At 35.9% G+C, this 22,194-nt stretch overlaps 1 protein-coding gene and 1 long non-coding RNA gene across 5 annotated transcripts; both read right to left on the bottom strand.

Annotated features, from left to right (window-relative positions):
• Nucleotides 1–9,304: 9,304 nt before the first annotated feature.
• LOC129416184 (uncharacterized) lies at nucleotides 9,305–15,020 on the bottom strand. Of its 4 annotated transcripts, none has more exons than XM_055170461.2 (2): nucleotides 14,875–15,020; nucleotides 9,305–12,417 (listed from the first exon to the last, which is right to left on the bottom strand). In XM_055170461.2, the coding sequence occupies exon 2, from the start codon at nucleotides 12,330–12,332 to the stop codon at nucleotides 10,941–10,943; it is 1,392 nt and encodes a 463-aa protein (XP_055026436.1). In that variant the 5' UTR covers nucleotides 12,333–12,417; nucleotides 14,875–15,020; the 3' UTR covers nucleotides 9,305–10,940. The 4 variants fall into 4 exon arrangements, with proteins under 4 accessions (XP_055026436.1, XP_055026437.1, XP_055026438.1 ...); XM_055170462.2 differs by lacking the exon at nucleotides 14,875–15,020 and adding an exon at nucleotides 14,646–14,832; XM_055170463.2 differs by lacking the exon at nucleotides 14,875–15,020 and adding an exon at nucleotides 14,472–14,614.
• Nucleotides 15,021–19,953: 4,933 nt separating this feature from the next.
• LOC129415356 (uncharacterized) lies at nucleotides 19,954–21,714 on the bottom strand. The gene is made up of 2 exons (XR_008634783.2): nucleotides 21,319–21,714; nucleotides 19,954–20,487 (listed from the first exon to the last, which is right to left on the bottom strand). It is a non-coding gene; the product is annotated as an uncharacterized lncRNA (long non-coding RNA).
• Between the last annotated feature and the right edge of the window lie 480 nt (nucleotides 21,715–22,194).

Raw genomic sequence — 22,194 nt, 5'->3', positions numbered from 1 at the left:
TCCAAACCAAAATGAAAAAGTGTGTATTTTGTAGAGTAAACTGACAGCAAATTTGATTTAAGTCCTCTAACTTAGTGGATCTCAAACTGGGGGACCTGAGATGGTGCCAGGGGGGCCCCATGTTTATGACAAGTTTAGAAAATACATACATTTATCATGAATAATTAAACCTCAGAAAAATAAGGCTACTAACCAACAGCACTACATTGTATAATTTATTAAGTTTTGTTTAATTCAAATGTTATGTTTTATGTCATAAATTTTCTTTGGGGGGAGCACGAAGGGCACAAGCTGGGGTGAGGCTGCGCATGACTAAAAAGTAGATTTGACTAGATTTGATTGATTTTTATTTAAGTTAAGTTCAAACATTTAAACACCAAAGATATGACTTCTCCACAGCTTTACACCCCACACGGCAAAAAAATACATCTGGCCAAAAATATGTTTAAAATATATGCTAAATATATTTTGTAGAAATTGAAGGGTTTTTTTATTTGAAAATATATTTATGTTTTAACCTTCATATCAACATATTTTAAAATGTTTTCAGGGGCAATAGATACTGGACAAAATATAAAGTATACATTAAAAAAAAGTATATTTTTGCAGTTGTAAATATATTTATTTTTAACCTTTTTAAACCTGTTATGTTTACAGGTTATAACATAAACATAAAGTATTTCTTCCAATGTGACGTGAATATAATTGCTTTAAAATATATTTATTTTTAAAATATATTTTAAAATATTCAAAAAAATATTTTTTTCGCCAGAAAAATATATTGGTGAAAAAAAAACATTTTTGTAAACAAATTATTTTTAAAAATATAATAATAATAATATATTTTTGGTCATTTTTTGTATATTTTATAATAGGGCCAACAGATACTGGACAAAATATAAAGTAGGCTATACGTAAAAAAAATAAGTTATAAGTTATAAAATAAGTTTATAAAGTATATTTTTGCTGTTATAAATATATTTAATTTTTAATCTCTTTAAACCTGTTATGTTTACAGGTTATAACATAAACATAACGTTTTTCTTCCAATGTGACATGAATATAAATGCTTTAAAATACATTTATTTTTAAAAAATATTTTAAAATATTCAAAAAATAATAATTGCCAGAAAAATACATTGGTGAAAAAACATTTTTGTAAACATTTTTGTAAAAATATAAAAATAAAAGTATATATTTTTTGGTCATTTTTTGTATATTTTATTATATATTTAAAATTGCATTTGAACATATATTTAGTTTTAACCTTCATATCAACATATATTTTAAAATGTATTTCAGGGGCAAGAGATACTGGACAAAATATAAAGTAGGCTATACGTAAATAAAAAAGTTATAAGTTATAAAATAAGTTTATAAAGTATGTTTCTGCAGTTGTAAATATATTTAATTTTAATCTCTTTAGACCTATGTTTACAGGTTATAACATAAACAAAGTTTTTGTTCCAATGTGATGTGAATGTAAATGCTTTAAAATTGATTTATTTTTAAAAATATTTAAAAATATTTTCAAAAAATATTTTGGTGAAAAATACATTTTTGTAAACATATTTAAAAATATATTTCAGCAAATATATTATTTGGTCATTTTTTGTATATTTTGAAATATTTTTAAAATTGCATTTGACATTTTTTTTTTTTTTTTTGCCATGTAGCCCCCAGCACATGGCTTATAAAGTTCAGTCAGGTCTTGGGATTCTGGATACAGGACACTGTGAGATCACAAAACTTTCAAAGTCTTTGTCTGGATGAACTGCTGGAGCCGATTTGTTTTTGAGGTGTTGTAATTCTTGCTGTGGTTCCCCCTCACAGCGAGTTCACTCCCTCCCCAACTTGCAGATTTCAAAGAGGAACATTCCCCTCCCGTTCCCTGTTCAGTTTCCACGTTTCCATAGTTACCATGCTTCAGTCTGTTTTCCAACTTTTCTTGTTTTGCATCCCATAATGGGGGTCTAAATGGAACAGGAAGGGAACGTTAGCGAAATGGGTGGGGGGCAGAAGCTGTGAAAAAGAAACAAAACAGTAAGAAATGCATTGACAATGACATCACCAACATTTCCCACAGTAGACAGTGTCTTAATGGGAGTTCAGGCTTCCATTCATCGGCCTGGGGTTGGCTTTCCAAGAGCCTGGAGAGGCCAGCGCTCCCTTCATCTCAATGGGCTTTTTGTTGAGGAACAGAGGAGCTGTTTCTTAGCTTGCAGAAAACCTCAGCTAATTCACTTTAGGGTTACCAGGAAGCCTCGGCTTGCAAGGTTGGCAACAATGGCAAATTTGATTGCTTCACTTTGATGGCCCAAGATCTCCGCGCTGGATCACTAGAATTCTAATAAGAGCTTGCTTTTTATTTTCTGTGTTTCATCCTCTATCAGCACCGCCCCTGTGTGCACACACATTTCTTCATCTCTTCATCTGGTGTGATCTCATGGCAGCCAGACCAACCTTGACATATTACAACAGCGACCGCTCCAAGTTTTTCCCATTTTTGTGCACGGACTCAGTGAGGAAATAGATCAATGCCTGATGTTAGAGCGCCCTCTGTAGGTCTGAGGTGTGAGCAAAATGATGGGAAATTCATATACAGCAATCGGAAAAAATTAAGACACAATGATCCCTTTCAATTTTTCTAGATTTACACTCTTAGAAAGGATTTACACATCTTTGTGCATTAAGCTTTTAACACATTATGTGTAATTTTAACACATTATGTGCCATTTTGTGTTGATTTTGAGTTCAAATAAATAGAAGGGACAACACAAGATGTGTTAAAACAACACAAAGTGTGTTGTTCCAAAAATAACACAGAGATGTGTTAAGTTAATTGAAGTTGTGTTAAAATGTATTGTTTCAATAATAACACAGAGATTTGTGGATTCTAGGACAATGCATTTAGTGTGTTGTCCTAGTATCAACACTAATGTATTGTTTTTAACACATTCATTCTAAGAGTGTTATAGGTATTTGTTTAAGTAAAATTCTGTCAACTACCGACAACATTTCTGCCAAATTCTTAATACAATTCTGTTTTTATTTGCATTTATTTACTGAAAATAAAAATGGGAAACACGTGGTTAAAATAACTAAATAAAGATTCAGTGTTTTCCAATTTTTAATGCTGCAAAGAAAACAAGTTCAAATTATTTTCTCAACAACAACATATTAAGGTTTTTACATGTTTTTTTTTTTTTTTTGAGAAAAAAAATCATAAATTAAATTTTTTGTGATTTTTAGTCACATGGGTCTTGTCAACCCCTATAGGTAGGCAGCTGACATTGGCTTAACTTAGAACTCTCTTCTATATGTTATTACTACACTCACTAGTATGGTTTAATCTTAGCTGCTCTGCTTCTTATGTTGTCCACCGATTATTCTGTGTTTTCTCCTGCTTTTATAAAGCTGCTTTGAAACAATTTAACAATTGTGAAAAAGCGCTATATAAAGAAAATTTAATTGAATGCTCTCAGTCTTTTACATTTGCTGTTGGGTGACTCGATGTTTGCTTTTGTTCAAATTCACCAGTGTTGGGGGTAATGCATTACAAGTAACGTGCATTACCTAATAATAATACTTTTCTGAAGTAACGAGTAAAGTAACGCATTACTTTATAAATGTACACATTAATATTCCAGTTACTTTCTTTTAAGTAAACTTTTTTTTTAACTGAACGTATTAACTGAGAATTACACACTTTATGCGTAAACAGTTTTAGTCAAAAATGGGAATGGCAGACCTGGGGCCTCATTTATAAAACTGTGCATAGGATTCTTCCTAAAAGTCTATGTACACACAAAAGCCAAAATATGCAAAGAATTATTAAGACGTTTTAAAAAATTAATGTTCCCTTTATGAATCACAGATCACATGCAAGTGTGCGTACATGAATTCAATTCAATTCAATTCAATTTTATTTATATAGCGCTTTTCACAATACTCAATTGTTTCAAAGCAGCTTTACATTAATAGAAGCAGTAAAAGCACAGAAATCAGATAGCATAACATAATACACAATAGCATAAGCAGTCAAATTTGCTGCGGCTATGACGCGACATTATGAGCGAGCATATTACTAATGTAACGTCTAGAAGAAGAAGCTAAGTTAAGCCCAAGCAGGCTACCTCCCCGGGGTAAAAAACCCCCTAGGAGAAAAAAAAACAAAAACCCCGGGTTGATTAGCCGAGGAAATAAAAATAAAAGTCCTAGGAGGGAAAAACCCTTGGGAGATATACATGTACAGTTGTGTTCAAAATTATTCAACCCCCCAATGCTGTTAAGGGTTTTAGGGAATTTAGTGTACATTTGTAATTGTATTCAGAATGAAATCCTACAATGACTTCTTAAAGAACCATATGCAACTAAAATGACATCAATTGGTTTTGTAATATAGTAGTAAATGTTTCTTTTGTGAATTCTTTATTGACACAATTATTCAACCCCTTAAAGAACTACCACTCTGAAGAACAGAGGTTCATTGAAGTGTTTTCAATCAGGTATTGAAAACACCTATGGATGTCAGGGAACAGCAATAAAGCCTAATAAGCACCAATTAGGCAGCTTTAAAATGACTGTGATACTCAACTCCTTCTAAACATTTACTGGTGTGGTTACAAACATGGTGAAGTCAAAAGAATGGTCCAGGAAGACAAGAGAAGAGGTGATCAATCTTCACAGGAAGGGCAATGGCTATAAGAAGATTGCAAAGATGTTAAACATACCAAGAGACACCATAGGAAGCATCATTCGCAAATTCAAGGCAAAGGGCACTGTTGAAACGCTTCCTGGTCGTGGCAGAAAAAAGATGCTAACTGCGACTGCTGTGCGCTATCTGAAGCGTAGAGTGGAAAAAAGTCCCCGTGTGACTGCTGAGGAACTGAGAAAAGATTTGTCAGATGTGGGTACTGAAGTTTCTGCTCAGACAATACGGCGCACCCTGCGTACTGAAGGCCTCCATGCCAGAACTCCCAGGCGCACCCCCTTGCTGTCTCCAAAGAATAAGAAGAGTCGACTGCAGTATGCCAAAAGTCATGAGGACAAACCACAGAAGTTTTGGGATAGTGTTCTGTGGAAAATTAGAACTGTTTGGGCCCATGGATCAACGCTATGTTTGGAGGAGGAAAAACAAGGCCTATGAAGAAAAGAACACCTTGCCTACTGTGAAGCATGGTGGGGGGTCAATCATGCTTTGGGGCTGTTTTGCTTCTGCAGGTACAGGGAAACTTCAGCGTGTGCAAGGTACCATGAATTCTCTTCAGTACCAGGAGATATTGGATGACAATGTGTTGCAGTCCGTCACAAACCTGAGGCTTGGGAGACGTTGGACCTTTCAACAGGACAATGATCCCAAGCATACCTCCAAATCCACTAGAGCATGGTTGCAGAAAAAAGGCTGGAACATTTTCAAGTGGCCATCGCAGTCACCAGACTTAAATCCAATTGAGAACCTCTGGTGGGACTTAAAGAAAGCAGTTGCAGTGCGCAAGCCTAAGAATGTGACTGAACTGGAGGCTTTTGCCCATGATGAATGGACGAAGATACCCGTAGATCGCTGCAAGACACTTGTGTCAAGCTATGCTTCACGTTTAAAAGCTGTTTTAACTGTAAAAGGATGTTGTACTAAGTACTAAGATTGAATGTCACTTGGGGGTTGAATAAAACTGATAATGATGTGAGCACAGAAAAGACATTTGTGGTTATTTCATTATAAATGTTATGTTATATTTGTCTGACCTACACATGCCTCTTTGATGTAATTGTAAGCAGGATGACTGAATGATCCAAATCAATGTCAAACCGGCCAAAACAATCAATTTCAGTTGGGGTTGAATAATTTTGAACACAACTGTATATACACACATATAAACGGATAAGGAGATTAAGCAGAGATTAAGCGGATATTAAGCGGGTCCTGCCGGTGGTCGTTGGTCAGGCATCAGCTGGGCATCACATTGAAGGACGACCAGTAGATCAGAGGTGTGCCGACTTTCACATCTACCGGAACTGGGTCTGTTTGTCCCATTGTCCTCAGGGTCAATGGGACCCAGGGACGAGACAGGGAGAGAAAAACAAAATCATATTAGCGTAGGGGCCGTTCACATGTAATGCAAGTGTCACACAGTGATGTGGTTTAATCAGCTTAGTTTCAGACAGACTAACTATTGAGGCATAATTGTTTTATCCACAGTTGAGGATTTTGCAAATTGGGGGCCCACTGCGACGGTATATATGGTAACTAAGGGTCACCTTCCGATTTTTAAGAGAAAATGATACCTGTCGACCCGTTTGACTAAGGCCTGTAACCCCACTGTCGTCGTTAATGCAGGTTCAGTAGCAAACGGGTCTATATTGCATACTATTTACAAGATCACGAGAAAACGCCAACATCGCAACCTGACCATACGTGTCAACCCGTTTGACTAAGGCTGGAGGCCCCACTGTCGTCGTTAATGCAGGTTCAGTGGCAAACGGGTCTGTATGGCATACTATTCGCAATAGAAAGAAAGCGCCAAAATCACAACCCAACCATACGTGCCAACCCGTTTGACTAAGGCCAAAAGCCCCACTGTCGTCGTTAATGCAGGTTCAGTGGCAAACGGGTCTGTATGGCATAGTATTCGCAATATAAAGAAAGCGCCAAAATCACAACCCAACCATACGTGCCAACCCGTTTGACTAAGGCCAAAAGCCCCACTGTCGTCGTTAATGCAGGTTCAGTGGCAAACGGGTCTGTATGGCATACTATTAGCAATATAAAGAAAGCGCCAAAATCACAACCCAACCATACGTGCCAACCCGTTTGACTAAGGCCAAAAGCCCCACTGTCGTCGTTAATGCAGGTTCAGTGGCAAACGGGTCTGTATGGCATACTATTCGCAATATAAAGAAAGCGCCAAAATCGCAACCCGACCAGACGTGCCAACCCGTTTAACTAAGGCCAAAAGCCCCACTGTCGTCGTTAATGCAGGTTCAGTGGCAAACGGGTCTGTATGGCATACTATTCGCAATAGAAAGAAAGCGCCAAAATCACAACCCGACCATACGTGCCAACCCGTTTGACTAAGGCTGGAGGCCCCACTGTCGTCGTTAATGCAGGTTCAGTGGCAAACGGGTTTGTATGGCATACTATTCACAAGAACACGAAAGTTCTAAAATCGCAATCCGACTATAGGTTAAGATAAGGTTTTTATTTATTTATTTGGTTGGTCTGTGTTAGGACCGCGTGTGCTTTGTTCCGTAAAGATAACTATTTCGAGTTAAGTAATTTTACTAGAAAAATTTTGCTATTGCTTTGTTGAATAGAAAAGTTTTAAGTCTAGTTTTAAAATTATCGACTGTGTCTGATTCTCGGACATCGGTTGGTAAATCATTCCAGAGCTGAGGGGCTAAGTAGGAAAATGACCTTCCACTTTTAGACACTTTTGATAGTCTAGGGATAATCAAGAGACCAGAATTTTGCGACCGTAGTGTGCGTGATGGATTGTATTCTGATAGTAATTCTCTAAGATATGAGGGTGCTAGGCCATTTAAAGCTTTGTAGGTGATTAGTGATATTTTAAATTGTATGCAATATTTAACTGGTAGCCAGTGTAAAGATGCCAGAATTGGGCTTATGTGGTCATACTTTTTAGATTGAGTAAGTACCCTTGCGGAAGCGTTTTGAACTAGCTGAAGCTTGTTTACTTGATTTGCATGGCATCCCCTGAGTAGCGAGTTACAATAGTCTATTCTAGAGGTCATAAAAGCATGGATAAGCTTCTCTGCGTCAGATGTAGACAGTATATGGGGTATTTTCGAGATATTTCTAAGATGGAAGAATGCTGTGCGGCAGACGTTGGCGATATGACTATCGAAGAATAAGTTGCTGTCGAACATCACACCTAAGTCCCTAACCGTGGAAGATGGCACCTCAGATCCGTGGAATCATCCTCAAATCCCACCCTGCATGCCCATTCTCCCATTAAGTTTGTTTTTTTATAGATCACAACCTTTGCGTGGGAACTGGCGTAGGCAGGTTTCCAGCCACGTTTTTTCGTACGCACGCTTTATAAATGAGACCCCAGAGCTTGACATTTTTTGATGGAAAAATGCAATTTCTGAATGCAGAACTTCGCAGTCATAAAAAAACTTAAAAGTCATGCGAAAGTAACTTAAAAGTAAGCATTACTTTCCATGAAAAGTAACCCAATTAGTTACTTTTTTGGGGAGTAACTTAATATTGTAATGCATTACTTTTAAAAGTAACTTTCCCCAACACTGAAATTCACCGGACTGAAATGTTCAGAATACATTTACAAATGATTATTAAAGTCGAAACTGTGATAAGTGGTCTCTTTTAATGTAGGATCTAAACAACACTGGTCCAGTAGCACTTCCTGTTTTAGTTTTTTTAGCACTTGAACAAAATATTAATATTAATGAATATTAGAACAAAATACAACAACAAATTTAGTACTGAATCAAAGTGTAAAATAAATGTGAAAAAGGAGTCCCTGAAAGGGTATGAAATGTCACATGGCACACTGTAAAAATTCCTTGATGCACTTACATTTTTAAGTTTAATAAACTTCTTGAGTTGCTATAAATGATAAAAATTATGTATTTTTATCATTTATAGCGACCAATCACTGGTTAAAAATTTATTGCAACTTCAAGTTGATTAAACTTTAATTCAAGTGCAACAACTTTTTACAGTGTACACTGTCAAAAATAAAGGTACGAAGCTGTCACTGGGGCAGTACCCTTTAAAAAAGGTCCAAATATGTACCATTTAGGTACAAATATGTACCTTTAAAGGTACATTTTGGCAGTTCAAAGTACTAATATGTACTCTTTGGGTACAAAGGTGTACCTTTTTGAAAGGGTACTGCCCCAGTGACAACTTTTGTACCTTTATTTCTGAGAGTGTATATTCTTTTGAACAATCTTATTCATTATCAACAATGCTATTGATTTGTTTTACATGCTGTTGATTTTCTAAACTGATACCAAATCAGTTCAGTCTCAAAACTGATTAAAAACTGTGACATGCATTGTAAAGGCAAAGTGAATTTAAAGACCTGTGCTGCCATCTTCTGGCTGATAGCAGAACTTCAATTGAAAACAGCATTTTGAGCAATGCTTTTTGTTTGTACAACTGGATAATAATAATGAGACAATGAGATGGGCACGTGAGGAAATAAATGTCTGAACTTAATAATAAAAATCTACCAGTAAACAACTTTGGGTGAACGTCCAATATATTGCCAGTTACTAGATGAATGGACTGATAAACGTTCAGACAATACACTGCTGATTATTAAATCAATATTTATTACAAAAATGCAAGACAGAGTTCTTAAACTGGAGTCCAATGGCAAACACAACACAAAAATCTACATCTCCATTTAAGACGTAGGTCTGCTGAATGGAAAGATGAAACAGCTACAGCAAGCAAAAACAAAGTTAAATGACAAGCATGAATCAAAATATGAGGAGTATGGACAGGAGAAGGGATCATCTTGTTTAGAACAGCAAAGAGTAAAAAATAAAGAAAACAATGGCAATAAAAGATTCATAAAATTGGGGAACATACTACTTCAAGAACATTTTAAGAAACACCCAACCATTAAAAAAATAACATGTAGGCCTACAGAGTACCGAGGGCTTTTTTGTTTTAATAAAAACATCATTGTGGGTGTAACTTGTGTGCTTCACACGCGCAAGATATCACTCCCCAAAGTCTCATTTCAAACACCATAAATGGGTTAATAATTGCTATTCAAATTCAATTCAAACAGAAAAAGGTCCAGGTCTGTATGAACACTAAACAAAAGACTGTCTGAATGCTTTTTATTGAACTAAACAGCACATTTGAAGTGGTGCATGCATGTGTGCATTGAAGAGCTTTGGTCTTACACTGAGCAGCTGAGGGCACTTATCAATTTTTCTTGATGTGTGGAAGATATTTTCATGCTTTGTTAATCTCGCCCGACACATTAACATGTCCAATTGACTAAATATGTAGTGCTTTTGTCTAGAAATACAATAGTGCAATGCTTGTTAAAATATGAAATCCCTTCCATAAGTTTTGTATATAGTGAAAAATAAATCAGATGAACTTTTTTGCAACTGCAACTTTTTACACATATACAGAAGTAAAAAGCACATATTTTTTGCAATTATATTGTTCATTTACACGAACAATGTTTTGAATGCATTTGTACACAATGTCTAAGCATCAACAGTATTATTATACATTTATTAACCTCCATGGACACAATGGATTTCATATTTTGACAAATAACCAGTACCAAGAACAATCTGTGTCCAACCCAAGTTTGGTGCTTGTCAAATTACTATTTGGTTGTATCAGAAGAGAAAATGTTTGCGCTTGTTGTCACTAAATATTGGGAAATAATGGATTCAGATTGCACTCTTTAATGGAACGTGGGTCCGGAAAATTGCATATAAAATGTACCATTATATCCTACTTATATCCTTGACTACCCCACACTCCCAACCATAACCCCCAATATCGATTTTTTTACAGGTTAGTGCAAGGAAAATAAATAACACCTGTATTGCCAATGCCATCCACTTTGTGAATTCCATAAAAAGGAAGAGACATAAATTATACAGATTAGCTGTGAATGTGAAGGAAAAAGGGAATGTCAACAAAAAATATACATATAGTTTTTTTTATATTAATAAAGGTGGCCAATTCACCCTCTAGCCAGAAAGGATGTAATAATAATAATAATAATAATAATAATAATTACAAGAATATTAGATTGAAGTCAACTTTTTTGTGAGCACACACCAAACTGACTAATTTTAATTTTTTTGCAAAAACAAAAAATAAATGATAAAGAAAAACCATCAAAGACACATCAATAACATTTCTTTTCTCATCAGGTGTTAAAACAGGTCCAGAGCTTTCGTCTTTCTCACTCAGAGTCAAATTCGAGTGGTGCCGTCTCATCGATGACCAGTTCCTCTTCACAATGGTTCGGGGACAGCTTGATCCGTGCGTGGACTTTCTTATGCCGCGAGAAGCTGGAGGAGTGAACGAAAGTCTTCCCGCACTGCATGCACTCGTACAGCTTTCCCGAAGCGTGCGTTTGCTGGTGCTGCTTCAGGTTGGACAGCCGAATAAACGTCTTCTTGCAGATGCTGCAGGTGTAGCGCTTGTCGATGGCGTGCATGTGCTCGTGCCTGGAGAGGCTGGTGGTGTGGCTGAAGCGTTTCTCGCACATCCTGCATTGGTAGGGCCGTTTGTCGTTCGGCAAGCACAGCCTCTTCTTGCCCCCTTTTTTGCGCTTGTTCTTCTTGCACAGGGTGTAATAGTTGGGCTTGTCGCGGGAGCACAGCTTCAGGCGAATCTTCAGGTCCGAGGACTTGTCGAGCGCATCTTTGCCCTGCGTGTACGAGTTGAGCAGCTGTCGCACGTGTGCCAGCTGGTGCTTGTTTAGGGCGGCAGAGTGGCTGAAGACCCTGTCGCATTGCGGGCACTGGTACTGCTTTTGTCGTTCTCCCGAGGGGTTCGGTTCTCTGTCCGTGTCCTCGCTGGGGGGTGAGAAACTGCGCTGGGTCATGATGGGAGCTGGGGTCGGGGCCGGGTACAATGGCCTGACTTCATTATCCAGGCCTTTTTTATGGATTAACCTGTGCCGTGAGAGGCTAGAGCTGTGATTGAATGTTTTGCCGCATATGTTGCACGTGTGCAGTCTCTTCGTTTTGTGACATTTCTTGTGTATCGCCAAAAGTCGCTTGCCGTTGCATTTCACTCCGCACATATTGCAATGGAGAGACTTTCTGTTGTCCCCTGACCCTTTAGAGGAAGAGGGGAAAGACGACCTATCCGAGTGTACGTGCAGGTGGCGTGCGAGGCTGGAAGAATGGCTGTAGACTTTTCCGCAGACGTGGCAGTTGTAGGTTCTGGAACGTGGCGTCTGGCTCTGCCAGGACACATCCGAAACGTGCTCGTCATCACACAGCTCGCCAATTCCCGGCTCCGTGCTTTCGTCCAAGTCTGACTCGCTCACCACCTCTTCCTCGTGCGTCGGGATCAAGTCCGGTTCCGCGTCTTCGCATTCCGTGTACACGGCCTCGTAAGGGACGAAGAACGTCTCGTCCGGATCCACTCTGACCACCTGATCGGAAGTGAAGCAGGTACCCTCGTCCACATCCTTTTTCACGCAGGATATAGTGAATTTGGAGCCCACCTCGGCCCACTTCACCACATATTCCACAGGCTGGGTGTCAAGTTCCACTGTGATGAAGTCTGCTCCTAAACCATCCTGCTCTGTGCAGGTCAACTCTGTCTCTATCTCTTCCATTAGGGGCTGATTTTCACCGCCCTTCAGTTGTAATCTCACTGGGGAGCGCTGACTATCCCAGGCCTAATTTACACCTCGAGAAATCCTGGTGGGAAACAAAAACTAAAGTGAGTTTGACTGTAAAGTACTAGTAATAAAGCAGATAGTGTTTTTATGTAATATCGATAGATTTAATAACACCAATGTTTCCGACCAGCATGATCAACCTGACCATTTGGAGACCATCTTGGCATATTAATAAAGTGATGACTCGATAGTTTGTGTTAAGATGCAATATAATAATTAATGAGAAACTTGTCAATGAAAAAATTTTTTTTAGGCTATTCATTGTTTTTGTGTATTATTATAAGTATAAAAGTAAATTAAGAATCATTTTGACTTTAAAAGAATGTACCAAAAAATTATGATTATATATTGTGAACATTATAAATAAAGAAATAAAAATTATCATTACAATATTTAGAAAATTTCACATATAACATTTGTGATTTTTAGAACGATCTAAAGATTCAATCTGACATAAGGAGAATGCTCCAAAGAATCATGGCATTTAGAGAAGGTTCTGAAGATTCATTCTAAAATTTTAATGGTGTTCTTCTAAAAAATTATTCTGATATTTCAATGGTGCTCTAAAGAATCATTCTGATATTTCAATGGTGCTCTAAAGAATCATTCTGATATATTAATGGTTAAAGAATCATTCTGATATTTCAATGGTGTTCTAAAGAATCATTCTGATATATTAATGGTTAAAGAATCATTCTGATATTTCAATGGTGTTCTAAAGAATCATTCTAATATTTTAATGGTGTTCTTCTGAAGAATCGTTCTGATATGCTGTTCTAAAGAATCATTCTGATATATTAATGATGTTCTAAAGAATCATTCTAATATTTCAATAGTGCTTTAAAGAATCATTCTGATATTTAAATGCTGTTCTAAAGAATTATTCTGATATATTAATGATGTTCTAAAGAATCATTCTGATATTTAAATGCTGTTCTAAAGAATCATTCTGATATTTAAATGCTGTTCTAAAGAATTATTCTGATATATTAATGATGTTCTAAAGAATCATTCTGATATTTTAATGATGTTCTAAAGAATCATTCTGATATTTCAATGGTGTTCTAAAGAATCATTCTGATATTTCAATGGTGTTCTAAAGAATCATTCTGATATATTAATGATGTTCTTAAGAATCATTCTGATATATTAATGATGTTCTAAAGAATCATTCTGATATTTTAATGGTGTTCTAAAGAATCATTCTGATATTTTAATGATGTTCTAAAGAATCATTCTGATATTTTAATGATGTTCTAAAGAATCATTCTGATATTTAAATGCTGCTGTAAAGAATCATTCTGATATTTCAACGCTGTTCTAAAGAATCATTCTGACATTCAGAAAAGCTTCTTTTGAGCCATGTAGCGATTCCCGCGCAATGTCTCAAATCGGTCATAACTCGACGCGAAGATGTCGAAGTGTAAAATGAAAGTAACTTAGATTGGCACGAGGATATTTCCTCATCTGCTAAATACCGCGACTCCCATAGATCAACATATATCGCGTATTAACCTTCGCCTTATCTATTTATAAACTCGCCCTCTCTGAGATAACATTATACGATTGACAACCAAAACATTTTACCAGAATCATCGACAATAAAGAAAAAGAACTAAACAAAAGCGATACAGTGGTAAACAGGAAACACAACTGTGTACTGACACGGTGCATTGTGGGAAAAGATTAAATGGGGCTGCAACCAAGCGTGTCCAACTGAAATTTATTCTTTAAAAGCAATTAATCTCTCTCGTGTTAAATATTTTCAGGTCAAATATTGATGTTTTATTACTAAAATGTAGGAGAAACTGCTTGTAAATAACGCCGACCTTGTTACTTAATGGCAAGCAATAGGCATTCGCTGACTGTACAAATATTCATCTTATTATGGCATCGATTCAATCTCACCGATATAAAACTGCACATATATTCAACATCACAGACAGGTCTTAATGTGTTTTATAAAAGCTTGTGTTTTATAAAGGCCCAGATATGCATACATACTAAAACGGAACAGTGTTTACACATTGTACTTTCTGTTCTACTGCCAAGAATTGGTTAAAAAGCACTTACGTCTGATCGGAGAGCATAACAGAATCACTGACCATTATAATTCATGTATTATACTATGAAGACAGTCTGGGAAACCTGAAAATCTCCTTTGATCGGTTGATTCTCAACCAATGTAGGTTTCGCTTGGAGCAATAACAATAAAGCACACTTCAGACAAAACGTAATCTAACCTACCGAGTTAAAGGTCTTATTATTGTGATCGCAGTGACATATGGCCGGTCTGGCTGATCTTAAATGCGTTTAAATTCCAAAGTACAGCAACTGAGCGCCAATCGGTCACTGTACTAGTATCATCTTCCTTTACCCTCGACTGCACTTCATTTTTCATTTTACCTAACGCGAACCCCCCTCTGACATGTCGGCAATCGTTACGTCGGTTATAAATATATTTTCAAGTAATTACCAAGCATATAATGTGCAATTTGGTCCCTGGAAGTCGCTTCTCGCTCCGCCGCACCTCTGTCAGATCATAGCCGATGACGTCACGACTGTCAGTTTAGATGTGCTCGACGTCATGCGGATCTGCGCTGACTAATGTGTGGGTGACGTCAAAATACCGCGAGAGCAACTGGAAAGTATAGCTTTCGACTCGCTCTCGCGGTACTTTGATAAAGCGAGCGCACATTTCATTAGGCTTATTCAACTTCATGTGGCGCCGCAAGAACTGACAAGGCGGGTGACATAAAAATACCGCGAGAGCGGTCCGAGAAATCATACGGAGGTGTATGCTGTCGAATCGCTCTCGCGGTATTTTCATGTCGGTTCTTGCTGCGCCACATGAAGTTAAACAAGCTGTTACAGTCGTAGCACGTTTACATATCGTGTGTATAGTGATCTGATCTTATTAGTGAATGCGGGTTTCACGATCCATATGATTTTACACACGGCCGTAAATCGCATGCTGTCGCAAAACTGTCGCGGAGTATATCCTTTGGTAATAACCCGGAGGAATAATTCAAATTCACGATTTATTCTGATCACGACAGCACATTTTTATACATAATAATAATTACGTAGAAAAATCAAAGGTTGAATATGGGTTTACGGGATAAGAAGGGTTTTGTACAGGAAGTTTACTTTGGGCAAACAACAACAACGTCAGGTTCATTTAAAATGTAAAATGAATGAGACCAATGAAAATACTAAATACGTTTTTCATTAAGCAAATGAAAACACAATAGACTGATTTCCTAATTTAACTAAATCTCATAAATGAACGGGGGTTCAGCTAGAAAATTAACCATGGGTTTTACTACAGTTAAAAAAACATGGTTACTGTAGAAAAACCATGGTTACTACACTTTTACCTCAAAAAGCATGGTTAATTTCCGTAATGGCAGTTCTGTTCTAACAGAAGAGCTTAAATGTGTTTACTGTTGTCCACTGTTGCCCCACAATGTCCAGAACAATATTTAAAGCCCCCCCCCCCCATAACAATTTCTTTTTAATTAAATATTCACTGCATTTTGAAATATCTAGCAATGTGTATATTTTTTATAAAAATAACTAAACGCCAAGAAATATCTTCATTTGTTAAAGCTATAATGTCTTGTTTTAAATAAATTTAAGTCAGTTTGAGGCCCTCTTGATGGGCCCTGTATTTTTAGGTTTTCAAGCAAATGTTGGTCATTGTGGTTAAAGGTGCATGTAGTAAAGCGAAGGATATAAATGAATAAAGAGCCATCATCATCTGGTTTAGGTTCAAGAAGTTCTGGAGGATTCAGCTTGTTTGGATCTGCTGGGTCACAGTATTCAAATACAGAGCTCCCTGGAGTGCCATGTAAGGCACAGGACATAAAAATTGCCGTAGATAATCTTGCTTGTTAAAAATAGCTACTCTCCATGTTTCTGACACACAGCATTGAAAAATAGATGTTTCTTTTTTTCTGTACAGTGACAGGCATAAGTCCTCTCTCTCCATACCTTAAAGGCAGGGTGCATGATTTTTGAAAAACACTTGTAGCCAATCAGCATTATAGGTGCGTGTCTACTAATCAACATCGTTGCCTGGGTTGCGTATGTGTGGGGCGGGTCTATCAAAAGAAGGTCCAGATTCTATTGGGGTAGGGGCGTGTTTGTTTAAGAAATTTCAAATGTCAACACTGGCTTTCAGAGATCATGCACCCCGCCTTTAATGTGGACCCAAGTATCTCACACAGGGATGAATTAAGATTCATGCCTCCATCTTGACGATTCATTAGATCTCATCATGTCTGTCATTCTCAATATGTCCATAGGATACAGATAAAAGATTTTACCCACTCAAGCAAACAAGACACAGGGACACTTCAAGCTGGCCTTTTTTACTATTGGAGGATGTATCACGGGTATCTTTGCATCAACCACTGCACATCCATGTGCACAGCAGAGTCCAAAGGGGGCACTGGGATTTTGCCAAGTAATATTTGTTACTGGATCAGTATTCCTGTCAAAAGAAATAGTCATAACCTGATCCCAAACCGAACCAGTCGTGGCTAAATAGGATACAGCTATCGGCAAAATCTCAAAAAAATCTTAGATTTAGTGTTCGGGGGTAGAATTGGGATGAAAACAGCGCTCATCAAGGCGAGATTATAAATATATATAATTAGATATCATTTTAATTAAATAAAATACTCTATAATATAAAATATATTTTTATATGACCAAAACACTATACTATCTAGGAATTTAAATATAAACTATACTACACTTTAATGCCACAGTATTATTTAATTTGAGCAGATTCATTACTATTCCGAACAAAAAAAGGTAATAAAATAAAACAGAATTTATGAAAAAATAAACTATATATTATATTGATGTCCTGACTTATGTAATGAACCTGTGGTTGTTGTGGTATACATTGTTGTTGTTTTATACTTTTGGCATGTGCTACAAAATTTTTAACCTCTATAGTACTGGTCCAGTGATTTCTGTAGTAAATACTTTATTAGTTTATTAGTTTAAAATAAGTTTATTTTAAGAGACCTGTATTATGTTCTTTTGTATATTAAAATTTTTTCTTTATTATAATATTATATATTACATAAATTATAAAATGATAACATATAATTATGTATATTATATTGCATTTTTTTCTCATTTTTAGGTAGAAGTTCGTAGAACGCTGCAGGAAAGTAGATCTTGGTGACCACCATTGGCATATAACAAAAGAGAAGGACAAAATATCTAATTTCTCTAATTACATACTTAGACACAGAGTACTGTACAGTAATACGCTTTTTTATTCCTTATTTACTTCATGCTATCTTTTATTATGCTTTTATAATTTTTAAACATTGAACCAGCAGAGGGCAGTGTTTACCATGAGAAGTTAGGCACAAGTCATCTTCCATGATGTTAGAGACGGACATTCCAATGAATGGGTGTGTTATGTTTTCTGATTGTGCTGATATAAAACTTTCCATTATTACTATGAACCACTTTCACTTATCTTTCTCATGAAAATTTTTCATTTTCAAGTTTAAAGGGATAGTTCACTCAAAAATGAAAATTCTGTCATCATTTACTCACTCTCATGTTGTTACAAAACTGTATACATTTCGTTGTTCTGATGAACACAAAAGAAGATATTTAAAGAAATGTTTGTAACCAACCCGTTCGTGGACCCCATTTACTTCCATAGAATTATTTTTTTCCTTTTAGTTACAAACATTCCTCAAAATATCTTACTTTGTGTTCATCAGAACAAAGAAATGTATACAGGTTTGTAACAACATGAGAGTTAATAAATGATGACAGAATTTTCATTTTTGGGTAAACTATCCCTTTAAGATTGGGAGTCTGAGAATCACAGCAAAAAAGATAGAAACTTACTAGCAAATATAAATGCTGTAATTATGTGAATTTCAGAACCAACAATGTGGCCATTGTTTATGCCTAATTTATTTCTAACTAACTAATCCACTTGCTATATAACTAACCAGTGAGACTTTACAATACAGTTGTATTTGTTAAGGTTAGTAAATGCATGAACCAACATGAAGAAAAAAACAAACAATAGTGTTTTTCAGCATTTATTAATTCTTGGTAATGTTAGTTAAAGCCAATACAGTTATTCATGTTAGTGCATAGTGCATTGACTAATGTTACAATGTTTGGTTTTATAAATTTATTAGTGACCTAAGATGAATAAATGATGTAGGAGTGTTGTTCATGTTAGCTAATGCATTAACTTATTGTTAACAAATACAACCTTATTGGGCTCCGGTATGGCTTAGTGATAAAGCATTGCATTAACAGTGCAAAAGGTCATGGGTTCAAGCCATGGAAACACATATGATGATAAAAATGTTTACCTTGTAATGTACTAAAAGTGTCTGCTAAATACATTAATTTAAATGTTGTAATGTGTTACCAACTAACCATAACTGGAATTGTTTAAATGCATTTAATTGTAATATTGTGACATTTTTATGTGATCTCGCAGGAGGCTTTAAACAGCTAAGCTCACATTACAAAATCAGCTCTGTAAGCGGATTTCAACACTGCTGATTCTGAACCTGAACATTTAGGTCCACGTGTTTGTGTTTATGCAGCTGCTGTCAGGTCAGAAGAAATAGATTAAGCAATAATATTGAACATCTAATAAACTTGCAGCAATAGCCAGCTAGACTTTAACATTTACATCAGGTGTTTTATAAACTTCAAGATTCTGTGTAAAGGTTGTTTTAAATCAATAGCTCAGAAACATCTGTGTGTACACACCTGTGCATCATGTGGTCAAGGTTTCAATAACGTGCAGTTCTTCACGGATGGTTTGAGTATACTGGGCCAAAGTCTGATGCACGTCTGCTGTGCAAGACAACTCATTGACACCCAATGGGATGTTTTGGTGATAACGTGAGAGAAATCATTATAGGAACAACAGGTGATAATCCATGTGTAATGGACAAAAACATGTATAGCTTGTATTTATTTATATTTAGATGTGAATATAAAAACTACAAATCAACTCTTTGTAACTTTATTTTAAACCCCAAATCTGTGCCCTTTCCAATTCAGAATCCCGTGGTGTCCCGCCAAGGTGCCACATGGGCAAACACTTGTAGGTGAGTTCAATGAATCATTTGAAACAAGTGTGAGTCAATTATGCTAATAGATATTTCTAAATGAAATTTTTATATTGATGTATATAATCAATACATTTCACTCGCTCGTACTGCAAAATATCTTAAATTATCTTAAAAATAAATTTATCTAGGACAATAAATCATTATGGTTTGAAGAAGATTATTATTAACTAAACCCTTCTAATCTCTTAGCCCATTTTTTTTATCTATATTCAGATATTTGTATTGCATCCACAAATATTTTTATCATGACTTGCTGCAGAGTTCATAGAAAATGTGTTCTCAGAGGATTACGGTGCACGGTTCTTGAAAAGGCGTTGGTAGTCAGATAAGAATTTTGCTAAATCATTTAAATGCAGTTCGCCCTCTGACCTTCCGAAGACTTTAATAATTTCCGAATCACAAGATCAATCATTGCTTTCTTTATCTCATATTTCAAAGTCACATCTCACGTAGGCACCCAAACATGTTTACATGCAAAGGAAGTGTGGATTGATAATGGTGCTGTAAAATAATCAGCATTTTCGCAGTCGTTGCTGCTTCGTTGTTCTGCACATTTGGCACATTTCTGTTTTATATTAACTCAAACAAGACTGGAGACGTGCAGTGTCATGTTGATTATGAAGATAAGTCATAAATTTTAAACCCCACCACTAGAATGAAGTACTTTCTACTGTACATGTGCAGGCATGTTATTTGGCATGCTGTGGCCTCAGTATAAGCAGGATGGGTGGGCTCTGAATGGCTCATATCCACTGAACTGTTATCAAGCATACACTGGTGCTGGGTGTGGGGTGGTGTGAACCCTATCGCTCTTCTTCATGTTCTTGATCAGGGTGAGGGAAATGCAACACGGCAGCTGTGGGATGATGCTGACGTCTATGAGAATGAGATGAGACTATCTCTGGATTCAGCAAGTTTACAGGCTCAGTTGGTGTTAGCTGTGTAAAAAAAACTTTAGTTTTGAATCAGAAATGTGGTTGATTTAGCTTTTCTATAATAAATGACTCGTATATATGTGACTACCAAACCTTGAAGGGATAAAATGAAACCCTAAAATGAAAATTGTGTCATTCTTTACTCACTCTCATACATTTCTTTGTTTTGGTGAACACAAAGGAAGATATTTTGAGGAATGTTTTGTAACCAAACTGATCATAATCCCCATTGACATCTATTGTAGGAATAAAGAATACTGGTGACACTTTACAATAAGGTTCATTAGTTAAAATTAGTTAATGTATTAACTAACATGAACAAACCATGAGCAATACATTTGTAACAGTATTTATTCATCTAGTTAATAAAAATAAAGCTTTTAATTGTTAATGTTCGTTAACAAGATTTTAATAAAGTATTAATAATTGTTGAAATTAACATTAACAAAGATTAATAAATGCTGTATAAGCGCAGTTTATAATTAGTTCATGTTAACTAATGTAGTTAACTAATGTTAACTAATGAACCTTATTGTAAAGTGTTATTGAAGTGAATGGGGCTCATGATCAGTTTGGTTACATTACTCAAAATATCTTCCTCCGTGTTCATCAAAACAAAGAAATGTATACAGGTTTGTAACAACATAATACTGAGTAAATGATGACACAATTTTCATTTAGGGTGAACTATCCCTTTAAGTCCCATGGGTATATTTGTAGCATTAGCCAACAATTCATTGTATGGGTCAAAAATATAGATTTTTCTTTATGCCAAGAATCATTAGGATATTAAAGGGATACCCAAATATCAAAATTACCCCATGATGTACACACCTTCAAGCAATTCAAGATACATATGTCCATCATCTTTCAGACAAACACATTTGGAGTTATTTTAGTAAATGTCCTTGCTTTTTCAAGCTTATAATGGTAGAAAACAGTGATCAGCGAACAACTTCTGACTTTGAAGCCCACAAAAGTGCATAAATCCTTCAGAGAAGTAATCCAAACGGCTCCAAGGGGTTAATAAAGGTCTTCCATGGGTAATCGATACGATATTTAAAAAAAACATATTTTAAACTTTATAAACTAGCTTTCGGTAATGACACCATCTTGGACTCACGCGATTTACGAGAGTAACTACGCAATGTACCCATGGCAACGGATGCTCTCGTGAGTCCAAGATCTTGGACAAATATTGTCCTATCAATCCACGGAAAGTGTATTCATTCAACTTCCAGATGATGTAAAATTGACCTTTATGACTAGCTTTGTGGTCCAGGGTCACATATTGATGATTAATGTCAAATGATAGGTCTGGAATTGATATATTTACTATAGAGACCTGTGATAATCAATGTTAAAATGTGGCAATAGATTTGAATCAGTATTGTTAAATTCAACATTTAGAATTGAATATATTATTTATTTATTTATTTTAAGTTTAAATCGAACATAAATTTAGGTTTTATTTATTAAGATCTTCAAAATGAAGGATGTAAACAAAATCAAAGTCAAACAAAAATATTGAATATAAGGAACATAGTCTATAAATAGCGTAAAATAACATTTAGTCATTGTTGACATGACTGATTTAGAAATCAATAAGCAATGTGTGTTACCTCAAACATCTGACAAGATAAAAATATATACAAGTTCCCTATTAATGATGACTAAACACAAGGGCAATAGTCAAATGAGGAAAAATAC

The sequence above is a fragment of the Misgurnus anguillicaudatus genome, chromosome 11, assembly GCF_027580225.2.
Source record: "Misgurnus anguillicaudatus chromosome 11, ASM2758022v2, whole genome shotgun sequence".
In the NCBI taxonomy this organism is placed as follows: domain Eukaryota; kingdom Metazoa; phylum Chordata; class Actinopteri; order Cypriniformes; family Cobitidae; genus Misgurnus; species Misgurnus anguillicaudatus.
Note: the sequence above shows the minus strand (reverse complement) of the source record. Positions and strands in the feature narration are given on the sequence as shown.

What these genes read in the sequence shown, in the direction of transcription:
- LOC129416184 (XM_055170461.2), bottom strand. Translation starts at nt 12,332, where the DNA reads ATGGAAGAGATAGAGACAGAGTTGACCTGCACAGAGCAGGATGGTTTA.